This window comes from Hippocampus comes, unplaced genomic scaffold, assembly GCF_001891065.2.
Source record: "Hippocampus comes isolate QL1 unplaced genomic scaffold, H_comes_QL1_v1.1 scaffold249, whole genome shotgun sequence".
NCBI lineage: Eukaryota > Metazoa > Chordata > Actinopteri > Syngnathiformes > Syngnathidae > Hippocampus > Hippocampus comes.
Window position 1 is genome coordinate 1,538,972 of NW_017805035.1, and position 18,226 is coordinate 1,557,197.

Here is an 18,226-nt window from a genome sequence, read left to right on the forward strand (position 1 = left end):
TCATCATCATCATCATCATCATCATCATCATCATCATCATCATCATCATCATCATCATCATCATCATCATCATCATCATCATCATCATCATCATCATCATCATCATCATCATCGCGCATGTGTCGATGATGTGGTACGAGTGATCTGGTGTCCGCTGACCTCTCATGATGTTACACAGGAAGTGGAACTTCATGGGCACGCACAGGATGTGCTTGATGACGGGCACCTGGATGGCCTTGGCACACTCCGCCCACTTGTCGGAGAACCATTTGGTGCACGCCGCGATGCCCCCCTTGACCATACCTACGTGCGACAGGAGACGAACGTGACGATGACAGAGATGAAGGTGGAGGAGGAAGGCTCACCGTCGCACTGCATTAAGGTGCTGAGGGCGAAACGTTCCTGCGTGCTGTTCCGGTCGGCGTTTTGGGAACGCTCATTCAGCAGCCGGCCGTTCGCGTCCCGACCGAGAACTTCCTGCCGGACGTCGGCGAAGGCGCCATGGGCGCCGCGAGCTTCTGACTCGAATTCCGCTTCTCCCTGCTGGATACACGAAAGAGGCAGCAAGTCACACGTCACCTTCAGGCCGTTTGCTAAGAAGCAATCCTTTTTGCTCAGCAGCAGGGTGGTCACATGACTTGTGGGGGGGCGGGTCTTACCACGACTTCTTTCGCCACCTTGAGGAAGGGCTTGACAGCGTCTCTCCACAACAACTTGGCGTTGCGCACTTGAAGGTCCAGATTGCAACTCAGAGACTCCGCGGCCGTCTCGACGTTGTGCTGGATGTTGGACACCGGACCTGTCAATCAAGCGCCACGCACTTGTCAGTTATCCAGCAACAACCTGTTCGTCAGCATTTATTGAGCTGTGCTGCATTCGCTGTCCAACTGTCAATCATTTCGGCAACTATCCAATTGTACACCTGTCCATTCTTCATTGGCTTCTTGTCAATCATCAACTCTCTGCCTGTCAATTATTATTGTCCATCTCTTGCCAATCACTTGTTGTTCAACTGTCAACCATCAGTCGTCCACTTGTCAATCACGTTACCCTGCTGTCATGCACCAACCTGAATAGAGCGCAGAGACAACGAGCAGCAAGAGGAAGGTGCGTCCACGGGAGCCGAGCATGCTGGGAAACATCAGCAGGACGGCGCATCTGAAGGCCGATGATGTGGCCCCGCCCACCACACACGCCCCTGGACACGGCCACAAGCACAGTCACACAGGCGTCCTGTAGGTGGCGCTACATCATCATCTTCCTCACCAGTAAAGAGGCATCCTGTGGCCAGCTTGAGGTCAAAGGTCAGGGGCAGGCCCAGTGCAATGGCGGCAAACATGGCTGGTCTCATGACAAACACATCACTTGACATCATCTGCTGTTGATTGGACGGCGCTAGCTTGACTTAGCAGTTGAGATTGTTCTGCGGCGCAGCTCGTAACTCGCTCAAATGATTTTGAATGGAGACAGTCTGTGTGAGCCCCCCCCCCCACCCACAAAACCATATTTTCCCTCAAAAAAACAGGGGTCACCAACTCCAATACTTGAGAGCCAGAGATGTTTCCCTCCTCCAACACACCCGATCAGCAAGCTCTGCAGGAGCCTGATCACGATCCTGATCGGTGCAGGCTAGGGGGTCTCGAGGACCGGAGTTGGTAGCCCTTTGTCTAGAGCGTCTCGAGAATATCCACGGAAGTGCCAAACATTTTGATCCAGATGCCGCCAATATGGTTTTCAAATGATTCATAACAATTGCGATTGCTCCAAAAGCCACTGCTGTTATTGCACATTATGGACACTTCCCTTTTGGGAAACCAAAAAAAAAAAAAAGACACCAAGACAACTCGTTCGTGAAACTTCAATCGTTCCACTTCACTCCGAGCTTCCATTTGGACTGGCCACCCAGCAACAGCAAAAAACAACACCTGCTGAGTCAAAGTCCATCCACCTTGGTGTTTTTTACTTTTCTTTTTCGTTTTTTTTTTTTCTTACCTGCACCACTCAGCGCGCCGAACAGGGCGCGTAGGATGACGTCAGCAAGCCGCAGCTCTTCCGATTGGTTGAGAAGGAAGCGATGGCAGACACGTGGGAGGAAGTGCTTGATCAGATGCTCTACAGCTGCGAGACACGTCACCGCCACCAGAGGGCGTCACATACCAGAAATACCACAAGGACGGTGACAACAAAGAAGAAAAGAAACCACTCACTACTGCGAGGTTGCTCGTCACGAGTCATGATAACGTCACGATCAGCTTGTGCCGTTGGTGCTTGTTGTTCACAATGACCGTAAAGATCATCATCATAATCATATCCTGATAATCCCAAATCCTAATCCATGCCTTTTCCCCACCGCAAACCAGTGTGACGTCACAGTCAGACGACGCGTTATGTCACGTGACGCCATCAAAGTGAATTCCCTTACACGTTCCTGACGCGCACGTTGAACTTTGAGTTACAAACTTTTGGGGAAAAAAGAACTGAGACGATGTGAACCATGTAATGAAAAACTTGTTTGACACTCTCCCGTCGCGTAATGGACGGAAGTGCAGTCAACTGGTTACCATGGCGACGCCCAAGCAGGTAAAATGTCTCTAATGAACTGCACGGCTAATTTGTTGCATTCTATTGTCAAAGATGGGGGAGCGGACAAGATGGTTGACGTTTTTTGTGATTTTGAAAATGCAAAGAAATGTGATCCAAACAAAAGAAAGACAAGGAAGTTGCTACGACTGAGCGCATTGCAGTGCCCTGAGATACGACTGATCCAACCTGACTAGATTTGTTTTGTTTTTTTTTTGTTGCCACGAGCCATCATTTGGCTGATTGTGCAAAAGAATGCTCTCACTACCTTAATGCTAAAATATCATGGGAAATGGCATAGACGGAACAACAAAGAGCATGGATAGTTGGAGTGGAGTGCAACATATACATCAACACAAACGTTGCAGCATCACATGTAGACAGACAATATAATCCAGCCAAATTGGAAGACTTTTTGGGAGCTCTACTAAAGGCAATTACGTATTACCAAGAATGTTTAAATGGAGCCAGAAAATCTCAAGGCCATGACGCAAAACACCTCACCATTTTTTTTTCACACCAAAGGCTGCCATCTTCCTCGTCGTCATCCTCGCCGGCTTCGCGGCGCAGCAACTTGCGAGGTGACTTTCGAGCGGCGGCGCGCAGCCTACTGGCCTTCGGGGCGGGACTGGTGCTGGCCTCCTGCTACGGTGCCACAGCGCTCTTTCTGGAGGGGGCGCCGCTGTGGACGTGTGTATACGTAACGCTGGCGGTGGCCACCGTCACTGGCTTTGGGATGGGGATGTCCGTGCGCGTGCGCACCGCCATCAGCCTTATGCTGCCGTCGCTCTGCTCGGGTCAGTGCCTTCGCGCTTGTGTGTGTGTGTGTGTGTGTGTGTGTGTGTGTGTGTGTGTGTGTGTGTGTATATCCGATGATGTGTGCGTGTGTGTGTGTGTGTGTGTGTGTGTGTGTGTGTAGCTCACGGACGTAACTTCCTGTTGCTGGCAAGCACGGCGGTGCTGGTGTCGGGCCCGGTGGCTAATACATTGGAGAATTCGGAGCAAGCCGCCGCCAGCCTGCTCTGTGGCGCTGAGTTGGCCGCCAATCAGACACGACAGCTGATGAGGAACGCGGCAACGCCTCTTCTGGGTAAGACACGCCCACTGGCTTCCCTCATCACAGCTCAGCTGAGCAACATGTCAGAGAAAACCGTGTGCATGTGTGCGCATGGCTATGCAGCCGCGCTGGACCACATCCGCCAGATTGGAAGGAACGCCGCTGCCATGGCGGCCAGAGTCAACAAGCTGATTGGCTCGCTGAGTGATGGCATCCGCCATGTTGGTGAGAAAATCACAATGTGCGTTTGTGTGTGTGTGTGCGTGTGTGTGTGTGTGTGTGTGTGTGTGTGTGTGTGTGTGGGTGTGTGTGTGCGCACGCGTGTCTTCAGGTTGAGTCTTTGTCCTCCTTGCCCTCCAGCTCGCACCATGAGGAACGTTTTTCATTTCCTGTCGGACCTTGGCAACGTGTGCAACGCCAAACTGGGTGCGCCGTACAGGAAGTGTCGCGCCATCTTTGTCCGGGCCAAAGGCGACTGCGTTGCTCAGCTACGCGACTTCAACTTCCTGTGTGGCATCGTCGAAGGCTTCATGCACCTTTGTGAGCTGGCGAAAGGTGCATTGACCCGCCGAGTGCCTGACTGAGCTTTTTATGTGCCTTGGTGAAGTGGGATGGAGCGAAGCCATTGCATAGCATAGCAATGGCATTTCAAAGTCCCAAAAAACAGTAAAACATACAGGGAGGGATAACAGCAGCACAGGACAACAACAAGCGAGTGAGACAGAAAAGCACAGAGAAGCAAACCTGAAAGCAAATGGGCGTTAAATGATCCAACAAGTGTGTCTGCTTTGTGTCTTTTAGCCCCCAAGCTGTTCTGCAGCATCCCGGAATATGTCTCCAGCCAGCTCAAGAAGCACTTGGCCGAGCGTAAGTCTGCCAGCCTTTGAGAGCCCGCCTCCTGCCTCCCGGCCCCATCCCTGACTCCTCCCCCTTGCATATTTAGCCGTCATCTCCGCCTTCCGCCGAATGCGGAGCCATTTCGACTTCAGCCTGTCGGTGTCGGCCGCCTTGGAGGTGGACGCCAACGTGAGCCGCTCGCTACACCAGACAGCTCAGGAAATCCTGGACCAGCTGATTTGGGACCTCAAGGTCTTCACCAAGCTCAGAGGACCGCTCGTGTGGGCGGGGCTTTTGCTCCTCACCTGCTCCCTAATTAGGTGACCGCCCCTTCTGTGCTGGGCGTGCCACACCCACAGTTGTGCGTGTATCTGTATGCATGTCGGTTTGTGTGAATGTGTCTTGTGCACGTCCGCTGATGATTTTGTGTGTGAAACTAGCAGCTGCTAGCTAACACACGCCGTGTGTGTAGGGCGGTGCAGTACCAGCGCAAGTACTTGACACACTTGAATTTCGAAAACATTTACATCACTGCTCAGTTTGTCAAACTGGACCGTCAGTTGACCTCAGAAGGCGGGGCTTCCATCCTGCCAATCACGCGGAGGGAGTCACAGATCTACATTAGGCCACGTGAGTTCACCGGAAACAATGGTTGACGACTCAGGCCACGTCGTACGGCAGTCACCCGTCACTTCCTGTCGGCACTTTATGCCATCACTTCCTGTTTCAGTGTCTCCGTGGCTGACACGCAGAGAGTGTCGTTCGGTGCTGGTGGGCGTAGCCTGGGTGACAAGACACATGCTGATGTCGGCGGTTCTGGTAGCTCTGGACTTCCTGGTCTTCTGGCTTCTGGATCAGGTGCAGCGGCAGGTCCAGGGGGGCGTCGTGGCCCGAGGTGACATGTTTCCCGAATGAACCCTTTTTTCACTTCCATCTTCCAATTCCTTCAATCGTCCTTCAATCCTTCCAAAGCAATAATGCCGTGAACGCTTTCAATCTTAAATGAGCTTGACAGGTACACGGTTTGTCTGAGCGTGGGGTAACCGCGGCGATTGTATGATCCCGCAGCTCCGGTGAAAGTGGCGGTTGAGGTACAAGGCTCGGGCTACATGGCCGACATCATGCGTGACCTGGCGGTGTCCTTCAATGTGCTGCAGGCGGGAAACGTCACGGTCATCAGCCACAAGTGTCTGTTTGTGCCATCGGAACCCGACTACACTTCCTGTTTCGCCATAGGTGGGGCCGCCGCTGCGGGAAGTGACGTATGAAGGCGTGAGGGGGAGGTGACCCGTCCGCTCTTCTCTCAGGCTTCCTGTTGGGCGTGGCCCTGCTGGTGACGCTCGCTGGAGGAATCGTCCGCCGGTCAAGACGCCTCATCTGCGCCTACTTCCACCCCGACACCGAGATGGTAAACACACACCCTCACAAATAGACCAAGAAACGTGTCATATAGCGACGCATTGTCATTATATGCCCTTTGCCTTACGCTCAATCAGTTTTCCGACGTCTACTGACTTTACACTGACTTCCTGCTCCGTCAGGCACGTATCCACTTCCTTCGCCAGCAGATCCTGGATGAGAGGCGGGCGGCGGGAAGAGCCCTGCTGAGGGCGGCGGCCAGGATGTCGGCGAAAGGGGCCAAGCCTTGCGGCCGTCTCTGGGCCCTGTTGCAAAGGTGCGTCTTTGTTGAAAAGGGGCGTGGGGAAATTTGGAGGGTCGGGTGCTCACAGTTGAAATGGGATCAGGTGGAACTTTTATTTTTTTTCTTTGGTGCATCTTCACAAGTAACGTCATGTCATCTCATGTTGTTCACCCTTGAGCCTAATGTTTTCGTAGCAGACATACAGGACATAGCAACGCTTCATAACGACCTTGTATCACTGAGCCAAAGTTAAGCATTAGCTCTTTCTCCAATGTCATTCCCCAGTTGGAGGTCAGTTAAGCCCCTCCCCCTGGATGAACGTCACTCTCCCAGCCTCCGCGTCTGTCACGTGTGTTTCTTTTCCACAACAGTCAATCAAGTATCAATGCACGTGTCTGTCAGGCTTCCAGGGGGAGGAGCCTACCTGTCAGAAATGTGCGTGGCCTGCGGTGGGAGGGCGGGGCTTGCGCCGTTCGTCTGCGACGTCAATCGGTGTCCAGGTAGGATGGTCGCTAAGGCCGACCAGGCACCCGCCGATCACAACTCCGCACAAGACGGGTAGCAACATGCTACGGCTAAATCTTGGCGCAGGGAGGTCAGGTGATGTCAGGGAGAGCACGCGGTGTTGGCCGCTAACCGCGGTAACCGCTGTCACAAGGTTTTCGGTTTCCCCTCGCTGTGTTTGCAGGAGTGTTTTGTAAGCCGTGTTTCAAGAGAGGTGGGAAGATGTGTCACGTGTGCGCGCGACCGACGACCTTCCAAGAAGACAGCCAGGAGGAGCCGTGAGTGACGCAGCCACGAGAAATCCTGTAAAAGCTCGTGCTCGAAAGCCGAAAAACAAGAAACACCCTTAAATTGAGGAAAGCACTAAAAACGGAGATTGAATAAAACTCTAAAATAAAAGAGGAACCCAAGTAAAAAAAATTAAATAAAAAAAAGAAAACCCTGGAAAAAAAACAACCACAAAAGATGGAAAAAATGAGAAAAAAAGCTAAAAGGGTACAAGAGAAAACACTAAAAAGAAAACACTTAAGTAGAAAAGTATAAAAAAATAGATCTGGGAGAAACCGTTAAAAAAACTTAACATGAGAAAAATGCAAAAATTAGACACAAAAATGAGAAAAAACTATAACATTGGGAAAAATGTAAAAACAAAAAAGAAATTGAGAAAAATGATACAAACTATTAGAAAATACTAAAAAGGAGAAAAAAAACAAAACTGGAATGAGAAAAAGCTGAAAAAACAAAGATCAAAGGAAGAAAAACTCAAATGAATACAAACACCAAAGATGAAAACACGGAACTTCAGAAAACTCTAAAGACGACAATGTGAATCGTGAGAAGGCTTCAAATATTCCAAATGTTATGACCTTGTTTTTTTGTGTTGGTCTTTTTGCTTCTGCGTGTGCATACACACCTCGTCAGTGACTCGAGCGAGGACGAGCGCGAGGACACCCGCCAGGATGCCCGCCAGGCCGATGTGAGCGCCGGGCGCCCCGAGCCGCCATCGCTGGAGCCGTCAGCGTCCCAAAGCTTTTTCTCTTCCGCCTTCGGCTTTCTTCAAGACTTCGGTGGCCGTGGCCCCACGCCGCACTGATGACCTCTGACCTAGCATTAAGCGCGCATGTACGTGTGTGACACATCAACAAATGGACACAATCACAATCCACTGCCAATAAACCATTCGTCCTCTCCCTTTCACACGAAACTTACCAATACTCCTTCAACATGCTGAAAAATGCTTCGAAATGTAATAGCAGGTCAAAAAGACAAGCAGTCACACGAAGGTTTGGTAAGCTTTATTGGAGTACATCACTGACACACACACCGCGGCCCCCCGCCCAAATTTAAAAAAAAAAATTAATCAGGAGCAGCTGTCTTATGGCTACAATTAACGTGTTAGCAGACGAAGTGCTTCCTGTTAGCCGTTAGCAAGCTACATTTGATGTTTTGCAACACAGCAGTCGGAATTGGGAGGTCTTAAAAGCTGGCCGGGCCTCAAAAGACCCGATTTAGAATCTTAAATATTACACATGTTCAATATTTAGGACCCCCCCAAAAAAATCTTCCATGTATGCTGGGAACAGTAACAATCGGCGCATATCTGCTCGTGACAATTCTTGTTTTTTTTTTTTTTGTGAGGAAAGACTTGTTTCGAGATCTGTGGCGGAAGAGAACCTCTAAAGATTGGTGCTGTGTTTTGAGATTATTTACACACTTACACACAGTATGACTAAAATATTAAAAGTGATCCGGTTTTGAGCTTGTTGAGTGGGCTCGGTAACAGATCGATCTTTTCATATATGAAAAATACTAATGTGTACACTAGGCCTTAATGGCGCCTTGGCGGCGTGACGTGACCCTGACAGGAGGTCAAGTGAGAGTGTAAGGAAGCAGAATTGTGTCAGTGAGTACTGCGATTAGATTAGTTTTGCGCTGATTCTGTCGGAGAAGCCGTACGCTGACCAACACATACCATGGCGTTCTGCTGTCAAAGAGTGGCTGACCGGGCAAATGTTATGACCTTGTTTTTTTGTGTTGGTCTTTTTGCTTCTGCGTGTGCATACACACCTCGTCAGTGACTCGAGCGAGGACGAGCGCGAGGACACCCGCCAGGATGCCCGCCAGGCCGATGTGAGCGCCGGGCGCCCCGAGCCGCCATCGCTGGAGCCGTCAGCGTCCCAAAGCTTTTTCTCTTCCGCCTTCGGCTTTCTTCAAGACTTCGGTGGCCGTGGCCCCACGCCGCACTGATGACCTCTGACCTAGCATTAAGCGCGCATGTACGTGTGTGACACATCAACAAATGGACACAATCACAATCCACTGCCAATAAACCATTCGTCCTCTCCCTTTCACACGAAACTTACCAATACTCCTTCAACATGCTGAAAAATGCTTCGAAATGTAATAGCAGGTCAAAAAGACAAGCAGTCACACGAAGGTTTGGTAAGCTTTATTGGAGTACATCACTGACACACACACCGCGGCCCCCCGCCCAAATTTAAAAAAAAAAATTAATCAGGAGCAGCTGTCTTATGGCTACAATTAACGTGTTAGCAGACGAAGTGCTTCCTGTTAGCCGTTAGCAAGCTACATTTGATGTTTTGCAACACAGCAGTCGGAATTGGGAGGTCTTAAAAGCTGGCCGGGCCTCAAAAGACCCGATTTAGAATCTTAAATATTACACATGTTCAATATTTAGGACCCCCCCAAAAAAATCTTCCATGTATGCTGGGAACAGTAACAATCGGCGCATATCTGCTCGTGACAATTCTTGTTTTTTTTTTTTTTTGTGAGGAAAGACTTGTTTCGAGATCTGTGGCGGAAGAGAACCTCTAAAGATTGGTGCTGTGTTTTGAGATTATTTACACACTTACACACAGTATGACTAAAATATTAAAAGTGATCCGGTTTTGAGCTTGTTGAGTGGGCTCGGTAACAGATCGATCTTTTCATATATGAAAAATACTAATGTGTACACTAGGCCTTAATGGCGCCTTGGCGGCGTGACGTGACCCTGACAGGAGGTCAAGTGAGAGTGTAAGGAAGCAGAATTGTGTCAGTGAGTACTGCGATTAGATTAGTTTTGCGCTGATTCTGTCGGAGAAGCCGTACGCTGACCAACACATACCATGGCGTTCTGCTGTCAAAGAGTGGCTGACCGGGAGTGGCGCGGAGCGGGGGGGTGGGAGGAGCGGCGGCACCGTGCTGTGGCGTGGACGGGGTGGCGCTCATCAGTCGGTGGCGCTGTTGATGGGCTCTTCCACCGAGTTGGGGTTGAGGTACTCGAAGGCCTTTTGGCTCTGCGACACAAACTGCTTGAGCGGCGAAAGGATGAGCTCGGCGGCGGAGGGACGGCGTTGGGCGGCGCTATCGGAAAGGATGGGGAAGCCGTCCGCCTCCGCGTCCTGCTTCAGGCTGGAGCGCTGGCCGGAGGCGGTCGCAGGGGCAACGGCGGCGGCGTCCGGGCCTGGACTGCGGGCGGCCCTAGAGAAGAGACTCTTGCGCCGGCGAGGACGTCCGTCCATGGCCTTCAGGAACAGACTATTGGCTGAGCTGCGGCGGGACGAGCTGTCCGCACGGAAGTCCTCCTGGTTCAGGAAATCCTCCACCTCTTTGTTGGACGGCTGCTGGAGCTGACGCATGAGAAACATGAACTTGAAATAGGTGTCAAACTCATCTGAAACATGCCTCACACATACATGAAACATGGACATGATTCCAAGATGTCCAGAAGATGCCGAAAACCCGCTTCAAATGTGTCCCAATTGTGGCGGAGATCAGCTCACGGCTGCATCGGAGTCGGACAAAGTGTGCTTACCAAGTCGTACAGTGGCGTGGTGTTGATGACGAGCTGGAGGAGAATCTTGGAGAGCTTCTGAAGATCCCCCAGGAGGTGGCGGACCTGAAGCGGGAGCTCTCGGATCTGCCGCACCGGACGAAGCTCCGCTAACACGACAGCCTGCTCCCGAACGCGTCCCAGGCTCAGCTCCCTCAGCCTCTCTGTGCGGTACACCAGCGCCACCAGCAGCCTCTGCAGGTACTGCAGCAACTCCCCCAGCACTTCTAGCACAGTCCCCAGTCCCACCTGCAGGGGATATGGGAGTGTGGCACAGTAAATGTATGGAGTCGTATCCCAAAATCGTCACACTAGCTCTCTTTTTTTGCGAACATGCTTCTTCTTTGACACTCGCGGCATGTTTTTGTGGTTCAGTCAAAGTAATACAGTACAACAGTGGTGTCAAGCTAGCAGCCCGGGAGCCAGATTTAGCCTGCCACATCCTTTTATCTGGCCTGCGAATGCACTTCAGGTGCGACGAAAAAGGCAAACAAAAAGATAAGATTAAAGACAAGATTAAGTTCAGTGAAAAGATTTTTTTAAAAAAAGTCAAGGTACCAGCGTGAGCCGAGTGTTTTGATTAGCTTTGCACGAACCGCTTGGACGGCGTCCCCCAGGGCTCCGGTGGCGTCCTCCAGCTGTTCTTGGACCTTAACCATGCGGTGGTAAAGCTGCAGGCTTATGGAGAGGAGGAGGCTACGGACGCGGGTCCAGACGCTGGGCTCCTCGTCGTCATCTTCGTCCTCATACTCCTGAACCCGCATCTCCCACTCGCGACCTCAACATGCCACATGACACACAGCGCACGTCAAGAACCGCTGTTACAACCTACAAGTTTGCTTTCCGGACAACTATAAACCATTTCCCCAAAATAACCATTCGCTCCCCTAGAAATCCAGATGTGGACTGGCTCACTCAGTCTCCAAACCAAAATGGACCATTACAGACCACCAGGGTGGACCATTATGGACATCATCGAATTGACCCTCATTGACCCTAATGATGGTAAATGACAAAGTTCAAAACAAATGTTGCTAACTTACGCAGCGTGGGAGGCAGCGGCATGTAGTAGGCGGTGGCGTCCTCCAGGCGGCTGAGCAAGTCATCCAGACCCGACGAGGCGGCGCGTCCCACCTGCGACTCCTGCACCTGCCGCACCGCCATCCAGGCGGCGTGAGACAGACGCTCCATCTGGTCCAAGGCACCGTCCAATCCATCCACCATCCACAGCTGCATGTCATCCAGCGTCAGGAAGAAGGCATCCTTCAGGTGACCCACCACCTGGACGGGGACGAACCATTAGCGTGGCGACACACGCCTGACCGACTATGTCACAGATTTCTTTGCAATCCTGCTTTTTCTGCCTACAGAAAGCAATGGCTGTAGGTTCATTGGACAATGTACATCTTCGGGCCACATTATTCATGTACATTGCCAGAAGATCAGTGAAATTTGTTAGTTTGTAATAAACGGGGATTGACTGTATCAACTAGGTTGATGATTTTATGCTAGCTCTATGCTAGCTTTATGTCGTAGCTCTGTTAATAATCCTGTTTCTATTTGAGCCTGTCATGTTCTGTTTAGGACATTATATGAGTAGATACACGCGAGCATACTTCAAGTGCTTTCTTATTGGTTGCACCAGAAGGCCATAGCTGACTTTTCGGTTCACGAGTGAAGGTTACCATGTATTGACGGTAAAGTTAGCTACCAGAAATTGTGCACTTTGTCTTTCAAAATAAGAGTATGATATGCAAGAAGCGCGATGTCAACTGTGTAAATGTTGCCTTCGTAGTAGTTGTACTCAGTAGTGTACGCATTATTTATTTATCCTGTTTGGGTTCACTGACCAGTGAGTATATGGTTAATAATTTTTTTTCGGCTCGAAACTTACATGCGCGTACACACACACTACAGAGGCCTTTCCAGTCAACTTTTTTTTGCAAATCATCCAAAAAAAGTCGTCACACACAACAACTGAGGACAACAAAAAGAAACAAGTTGGCAACCTCGTCGGTGGACTGGTTAAGGAAGGGAAAGGTCCTCTCCAGCTGGTCCAGACCCACCAGAGCAAAACTGTTCGCCACCTCGACTGGGAGCACACACAACACGGAAAGTGCGTCACGCAAACATAGGAAGTAGCACAGGATCACCACGCTAGCTGAAATGGTAGACAGTAGCTACAGGGCAGCAGCATTATTAGCATTCGCTCTCGGATTTAGTATTAGCATCAGCACAGTACGCACTCTGAGGCCTGAGGGTCTGCACGAGGGGTGTGGCTCCGCTCAAGGCCACCTTGGAGGCATTTTGGACGCCCACCTCGGCCACGCCTCCCACCAAGCCCAGCAGAGGGTAGCGACCTTTGGCCTCCGAGTACATCGAGGTCACCAACTCCAGCGCCGAGCGCACCAGAGGAAGGTGCGAGACCCTCAGCACCACACTCATCTGAACACACAATCAACCAAGGTTTGAGTGGTGTGACCAAGAGATAAATAAGCCCCTTTCCCGTCTCACCTCATGATTGTGATGAGCCATGTCGTTATCTCTTTCCCCAAATCTGAAGGGAGACAAACAGAATGATAAGACTTCTCACCGACAGCAGCTACTGGTCCCGGTATCGGGTCAATGCTGGCTTTATTTCAAAGTATCGGGGACTCATGACGTCTGCCGATACCAGTCACAGATACCAAGACCTGGTCATTTAACATAATGTAAAATTTACTGTCATCTGAGATTAGTAAAACCAAGTTCAAAATCTGTGAATCAAACTAAGCGGAGCTCCATTGCACTATTTAAAAAAAAAAAAAACCTTAACCACAACATCTCAGTTTGTCAGATTTGGGCTTTGTAGTTTCGTTGATGTACCAGAAAGACACGAGATTTGTATGGAAGGTTAGAACAGAGGACCCCCGACGAAGGGCAGCAACGAGACCTTCGCATGTGGCCCGATTTGCATCCAGGCCTTCATTTGCGAGTGAAGAGGTAATAGCGTCTGCGGCCTCGGCGGCGGCGGCATGAGGCAGTCAGCTGCTCGTGCACACGACTCTTCAATGTTCCGCCGCTGAACCAGCGTGGAAATTGCCCTCTATGGCCAATGCACGTACGCTCACATGCGCACAAACCAGCCTTTCAAGCACTTTGGAGGGCGCCGCTCTCATGACATCTCCCACTGACGCTTGCCACAGAGTCCATTCACTCCACCGGATTGACAGGCGACCAATCCACTGGAACATTTACTTATTGGCGTCATCCAAAAGGACTCTGTGTCATCGTTTTTCCCCAAAAACGCAAGTTGAAAAGTGGCTCAGTCTCCGGTGCGGCTTGCTCTGACAACTTGGATCACTCGTGAGGGCAAAACATTCAGTTTCAGGCATTCATCCTTTCACCACAGACTATCTTGGCAATCTGCTCACTATGCATACCACCACCCGTGTTCGCCATTTCAGCGGTTTCATGAATCTCTTGGTTCTCAAAGTCCACTTTTTTTCATCCCGTAATTTCTCTGGAAGGCTTTGTAACAAACGAGGAAAGACATCGTTGAAAAACTCGGCAAAGAAGGACCACACCCTGATGGCATCCGAGGGTCAGAAAACACCAGAGGACTGCTGGTACACCTTGGCGCAGGGGTGTCAAACTCATTTTTGTCACGGGCCACATTGTCATTACATTTTCCCCTTGGAGATCCGTTATGATTGAATTTTGTAAAACCATGTCAATGTCTAACCACCTCCACATATTACATACACAGCGAACAACAAATTCATGGATCGCTTGTTTTGAAATCCGAAGTCAAAAATAATGGCTTGTTTAAACATTGTTGTTATGGATTGGATATGACAATTGGAAATTTTGGTTCAGACTTTAGGCAGCATTATTGGCGTTGAAATGCTTGATTTGCTTTCGCAGGCCACATAAAATGATGTGGGGGGCCCCAGATTTGGCCCCGGGCCTTGACTTTGACACCTGTGCGCTAGTGTTTGTTCATCTGTCCATCCTCATGACAGGTTACTTTCGTTCCGTGTTTCTCATTTATTTTACGTAAGTCCCTCCCCCGAAGGAGGAAAAAACATTTGACCTCCTCACCAACTCTCTGGCACGACAATAAATGGTTTTTGTCTGTAAAATTGTTCCATGTAAACTTCTGTTGAACAGCCGATCCTTATTAACATTTCAAACAAAGACAGAGAGCTCAACTTATAACATAGAATAAATTGAACAGGATTGTTGACATTTTGTCACTGAAATGATTTTAAGTGCATCGATTTGCCTGAAAAATAAATAAGTAAACAAAAATGAGAGGACCACTGCCACCCACTGGAGTGGACGTGCAATTACAATTTTTTTCATGCTCAGAAAAAAAAAAAAAAAAAAAAAAAAAGAGCATCCCCAGGTCATATATGTACTTTCCCCCCCCCAAAAAAACGGCTTTAGGGGGACTTGGAACTCATCCCAGCTGGATTTGGGCGAGGGCCCAGGTACACGCCGGAGCGGGCGGCCGACAGTCACAATCTTGCGGGGCTTTGCAACGAGTACTCACAGAAAGTGCAAGCAGGAGAAACTCACGCAAGGTGGCGGGCGAGGAGAAGACCCAAACTCAAACTGGGATTGGAACCCCCCGCACTACGGAAAAGCCAAAAAGTCCAAAAGGGGCCAAAAAGGCACACTCACCCCATGAGCAAGGCACAGCTGCTGAAGACGAAGAGCTGATGAAGATGAGCAAGCGCTTGTGAGCTCGGCGGGCCGTGGGACGCCCGCTTTTCAGGAGGAGACGTGTGACGTGATGGGACGCCACGCGCTGCGAGCCCTTGCGACATGAATGGGGCCTTTATTGTGACGTGCTTCACTTTCGCAATCACTCCCTCCGAAAAGTAGCGCTCCAAAACAAATTCCTGAACGCATGAAGACAATCGTCAAATTCACATGGCATAAAACAAACTACGGGACGCCATTTTGAGCAGCATGCAAGTAAACGTCACTCAAAGGCGCGGCCCCGCTGAGCTCCACATTGAAAAAGGAGCCGAGCGCACTGCGGCACATCTTGATATATGAAAGACGATCTAAGATGATTGGAGGAGTGAGAGGGCTTGGGTTGCACAAGTGTGCACCCCCTCAAGCACAGGAAGTGTGACGGTGTTCAGAATGACACATTCAAACACGAAAGGAAGCGGCGCTCACCTGCCGTCATTTCAAGTGCATTCGCCGAGTCCAAATCAATTTCGGATGTTCTAGTAGGCTCTTGCTGATTTTTTTTTCTTCTAACAGAAGGTTGAAGCAGTTGTGCTGACATTGACAGAAATTTGGAACAGTTCGTACTTCCCTCCACATTGTATACAATAACCGCAACAATCATGCATACAAAAAAATGTTCGATTTCAGCCGCGTCATTCTGGAGGACATCGGCTGCGATGATCTTCTGCGGTGACGACAATCCAGCTTTCATCAGGCCCTCACGTGTTTGTTTTCTTTTCCTTGTACAATAAATGCAGAACGATAAGGCCTCCTTGCATGTTGCCACATTACCTGGAAACATGAAGATCTGAATTTTTTGCCAAACGTACCGAATGGCCAGAAATCTCTGAGGGCCCTTCAGCGTTGCCGCGGCCCTCCCTTTGTAATCGGCTTGTGGTCTTTTGACCCATTTTGGAGATACGTGGTGGTGTCATGTGCCAGCCGTCCTCTCCCGCCTGCCTTGTAACGCCTTGTAAATTCCTCTCGACTCTCCAGCCAGCCAACTGATCCTTTTGGTCAGGTTTGTGGAATTTTGCTTTGTCTTGAACATATTTAGTTTGGTTTCACATTCCATTCCTCTCGTTCATGCCTTGTAAAACAAGGTAGGTTTTCATCTTGCCTATTCTCATCAGCCCTGTCAACCGATCGTCTCCCTCCAGCCACTTACCCAGGTGTGCCTCGTTATCTCGTCAATTTGTATTTTGATCCCTAAGGTCATCTGACCTATGGTTTGATAGATCACGATGTCATGTAGTTGTTCTTATGTTTAGATTTTTACGAAAGATGAGAAGGGAAAAGAGGCAAGTGAATGTTCGCTCCTTGTGCTGTAACCGCCGTAAGCTAACTTGGCGGTAGCTCATGTGAGCGTGGCTTCTTAACGCGTTTCGCCACGCCGCTCACTCGCAAGAAATGGAGCCTCACACACCTTCATTCTGCTTACAGAGGTTCCAGTGAAAGATGACTCAGCTTCTGCAGCCCCACAGTGGCCCCACTCGATCTAAATCTGCTACTGCAATTGGGAACATTGAAGTTCAGGACCCCGGGGGTGCCCTCGCCGTGGCTGACGGCACCAGCGACCCACAGATACGAGAAAAGACGCGATACGTTAGCGCCATGTTGGAACCCGGGCATACGTGGCGGCCATATTGAAAGGGGCAATGAATTGACACATAAAACACCGGCACAGACTTTTGAAATAAAACTCTGCCTATTATTTGTTTTTTTTAATTGATTAATCAATGTGATATTTACATGAATATTATTATTAAAGGTAATTTTAGAAAATACCTTATTTCAGTAGGGTACATCAAGATGCGGGTGGCCCTGTGGGCCAGTGGTTAGCGCGTCGACCTCATAGTTTGCATGTTCTCCGCGGGCCTGCATGGGTTTTCTCCGGGCACTCCGGTTTCCTCCCACGTTCCAAAAACATGCATGGCAGGCTGACTGAACACTGCAAATTGTCACGAGGTGTGAGTGTGAGCGTGGATGGTTGTTTGTGTGTGCCCTGCGATTGGCTGGCAACCGGTTCAGAGTGTCCCCTGCCTACTGCCCAAAGACGGCTGGGATAGGCTCCAGCACCCCTCGCGACCCTTGGGAGGATAAGCGGATCGGAAAATTGGACGGCTGGAAATCAAGATGCTATAGCACACCCACTTTGCAAATACATATATGCTTATATTTATATTACACTCTGTACTGTCCATTTTTTGTACATGCAAATACTTGTTTTTTCTACTTTCACCTTTTCATAATTTTTGCTGCTTTTTTTTGTACATGCAAATACTTGTTTTTTTCTACTTTCACCTTTTCATAATTTTTGCTGCTGTAAATTGCGAATTTCTCCATAGTGAGACAAATAAAGGTTTCATCTTCTTTGAGACCTGAGCAATAATCAGTACCCAAGACATCGATCTCAATTGCAAAAAGGTCGGTGACCCCTGCAGTGCAGTAAATCATGTTCGGTGGTTTTTAAGAACATTTTCCGTGATGCTCATTTCCCCAAAAGTTCCAATTAGCATGCTTGCTACTGAAACTGAACCTGTTGTGTCTGCTGGCCGGCCTGAGGCTGATCAGCTGGAAGCATATTTGCGCAATCCGAAGCGTGAAATGTCTGTGACAACAGCCAATCAGGCTCAAGCTTCTCATTCTATCCTTTGCAAGTTGAACGAGTCACCAGAAAGTCATGGGAGGAAGTCAGCAATGGGCAGCTGAGGGAGTTCCCTCATGAGCAGCGGGGCCACTACGAACGAGCAGCGAGACGGCAGACTTGAAAGCAGCAACGAGTGCTGTCGTCTTTTGAACCCGGCCATTTGCATGCATCATGTTGTGTACACCGTGTTATGTAGCGCAATCCAAACTTCAAAATAAAATATAATGCAATGCATCTTAATGCTCATGTTAACATGTTTGAAGGAATCTTCATTACCCCCTCGAGGTGCAACAGGGGTTAATTTGGGTCTTGCACAACCATTACAACCCTCAAAGCTGCACAGGATTTCATTGCGTTATTTGAAATTGTTGAGCATTTGTTGTACTGTTGAGG

At 49.6% G+C, this 18,226-nt stretch overlaps 3 protein-coding genes across 5 annotated transcripts in view; 1 reads left to right on the top strand and 2 right to left on the bottom strand.

Annotated features, from left to right (window-relative positions):
- Nucleotides 1-2,281, bottom strand: part of LOC109512117 (DC-STAMP domain-containing protein 1) — a 3,747-nt gene extending 1,466 nt beyond the window's left edge. The window contains exons 1-7 of the mRNA XM_019863619.1: nt 2,208-2,281; nt 1,993-2,118; nt 1,267-1,341; nt 1,070-1,198; nt 660-799; nt 366-543; nt 116-303 (exon numbers count right to left, since the gene is read on the bottom strand). Of these exons, the coding sequence (XP_019719178.1) occupies nt 116-303; nt 366-543; nt 660-799; nt 1,070-1,198; nt 1,267-1,341; nt 1,993-2,118; nt 2,208-2,235 (864 nt within the window). The 5' untranslated portion in view covers nt 2,236-2,281. The remainder of the gene's footprint in view (nt 1-115; nt 304-365; nt 544-659; nt 800-1,069; nt 1,199-1,266; nt 1,342-1,992; nt 2,119-2,207) is intronic.
- A 226-nt stretch (nt 2,282-2,507) lies between these two features.
- On the top strand, nt 2,508-8,376 carry dcst2 (DC-STAMP domain containing 2). Of its 2 annotated transcripts, none has more exons than XM_019863651.1 (15): nt 2,508-2,580; nt 3,106-3,377; nt 3,500-3,670; nt 3,761-3,862; nt 3,998-4,192; nt 4,439-4,504; nt 4,581-4,794; nt 4,947-5,104; nt 5,205-5,369; nt 5,543-5,710; nt 5,782-5,882; nt 6,016-6,149; nt 6,519-6,616; nt 6,805-6,898; nt 7,542-8,376. In XM_019863651.1, the coding sequence occupies exons 1-15, from the start codon at nt 2,534-2,536 to the stop codon at nt 7,711-7,713; spliced, it is 2,157 nt and encodes a 718-aa protein (XP_019719210.1). In that variant the 5' UTR covers nt 2,508-2,533; the 3' UTR covers nt 7,714-8,376. The 2 variants fall into 2 exon arrangements, with proteins under 2 accessions (XP_019719210.1, XP_019719211.1); XM_019863652.1 differs by having other exon boundaries at nt 6,043-6,149.
- A 288-nt stretch (nt 8,377-8,664) lies between these two features.
- plin6 (perilipin 6) lies at nt 8,665-16,841 on the bottom strand. 2 transcript variants are annotated; one of them, XM_019863654.1, is made up of 9 exons: nt 16,610-16,841; nt 15,124-15,344; nt 12,970-13,012; nt 12,702-12,900; nt 12,465-12,547; nt 11,499-11,736; nt 11,052-11,233; nt 10,438-10,704; nt 8,665-10,252 (listed from the first exon to the last, which is right to left on the bottom strand). In XM_019863654.1, exons 1-9 carry the CDS (start codon nt 16,613-16,615, stop codon nt 9,851-9,853), a joined length of 1,641 nt encoding a protein of 546 aa, XP_019719213.1. In that variant the 5' UTR covers nt 16,616-16,841; the 3' UTR covers nt 8,665-9,850. The 2 variants fall into 2 exon arrangements, with proteins under 2 accessions (XP_019719213.1, XP_019719212.1); XM_019863653.1 differs by lacking the exon at nt 16,610-16,841 and adding an exon at nt 15,631-15,867 and having other exon boundaries at nt 15,124-15,259.
- Between the last annotated feature and the right edge of the window lie 1,385 nt (nt 16,842-18,226).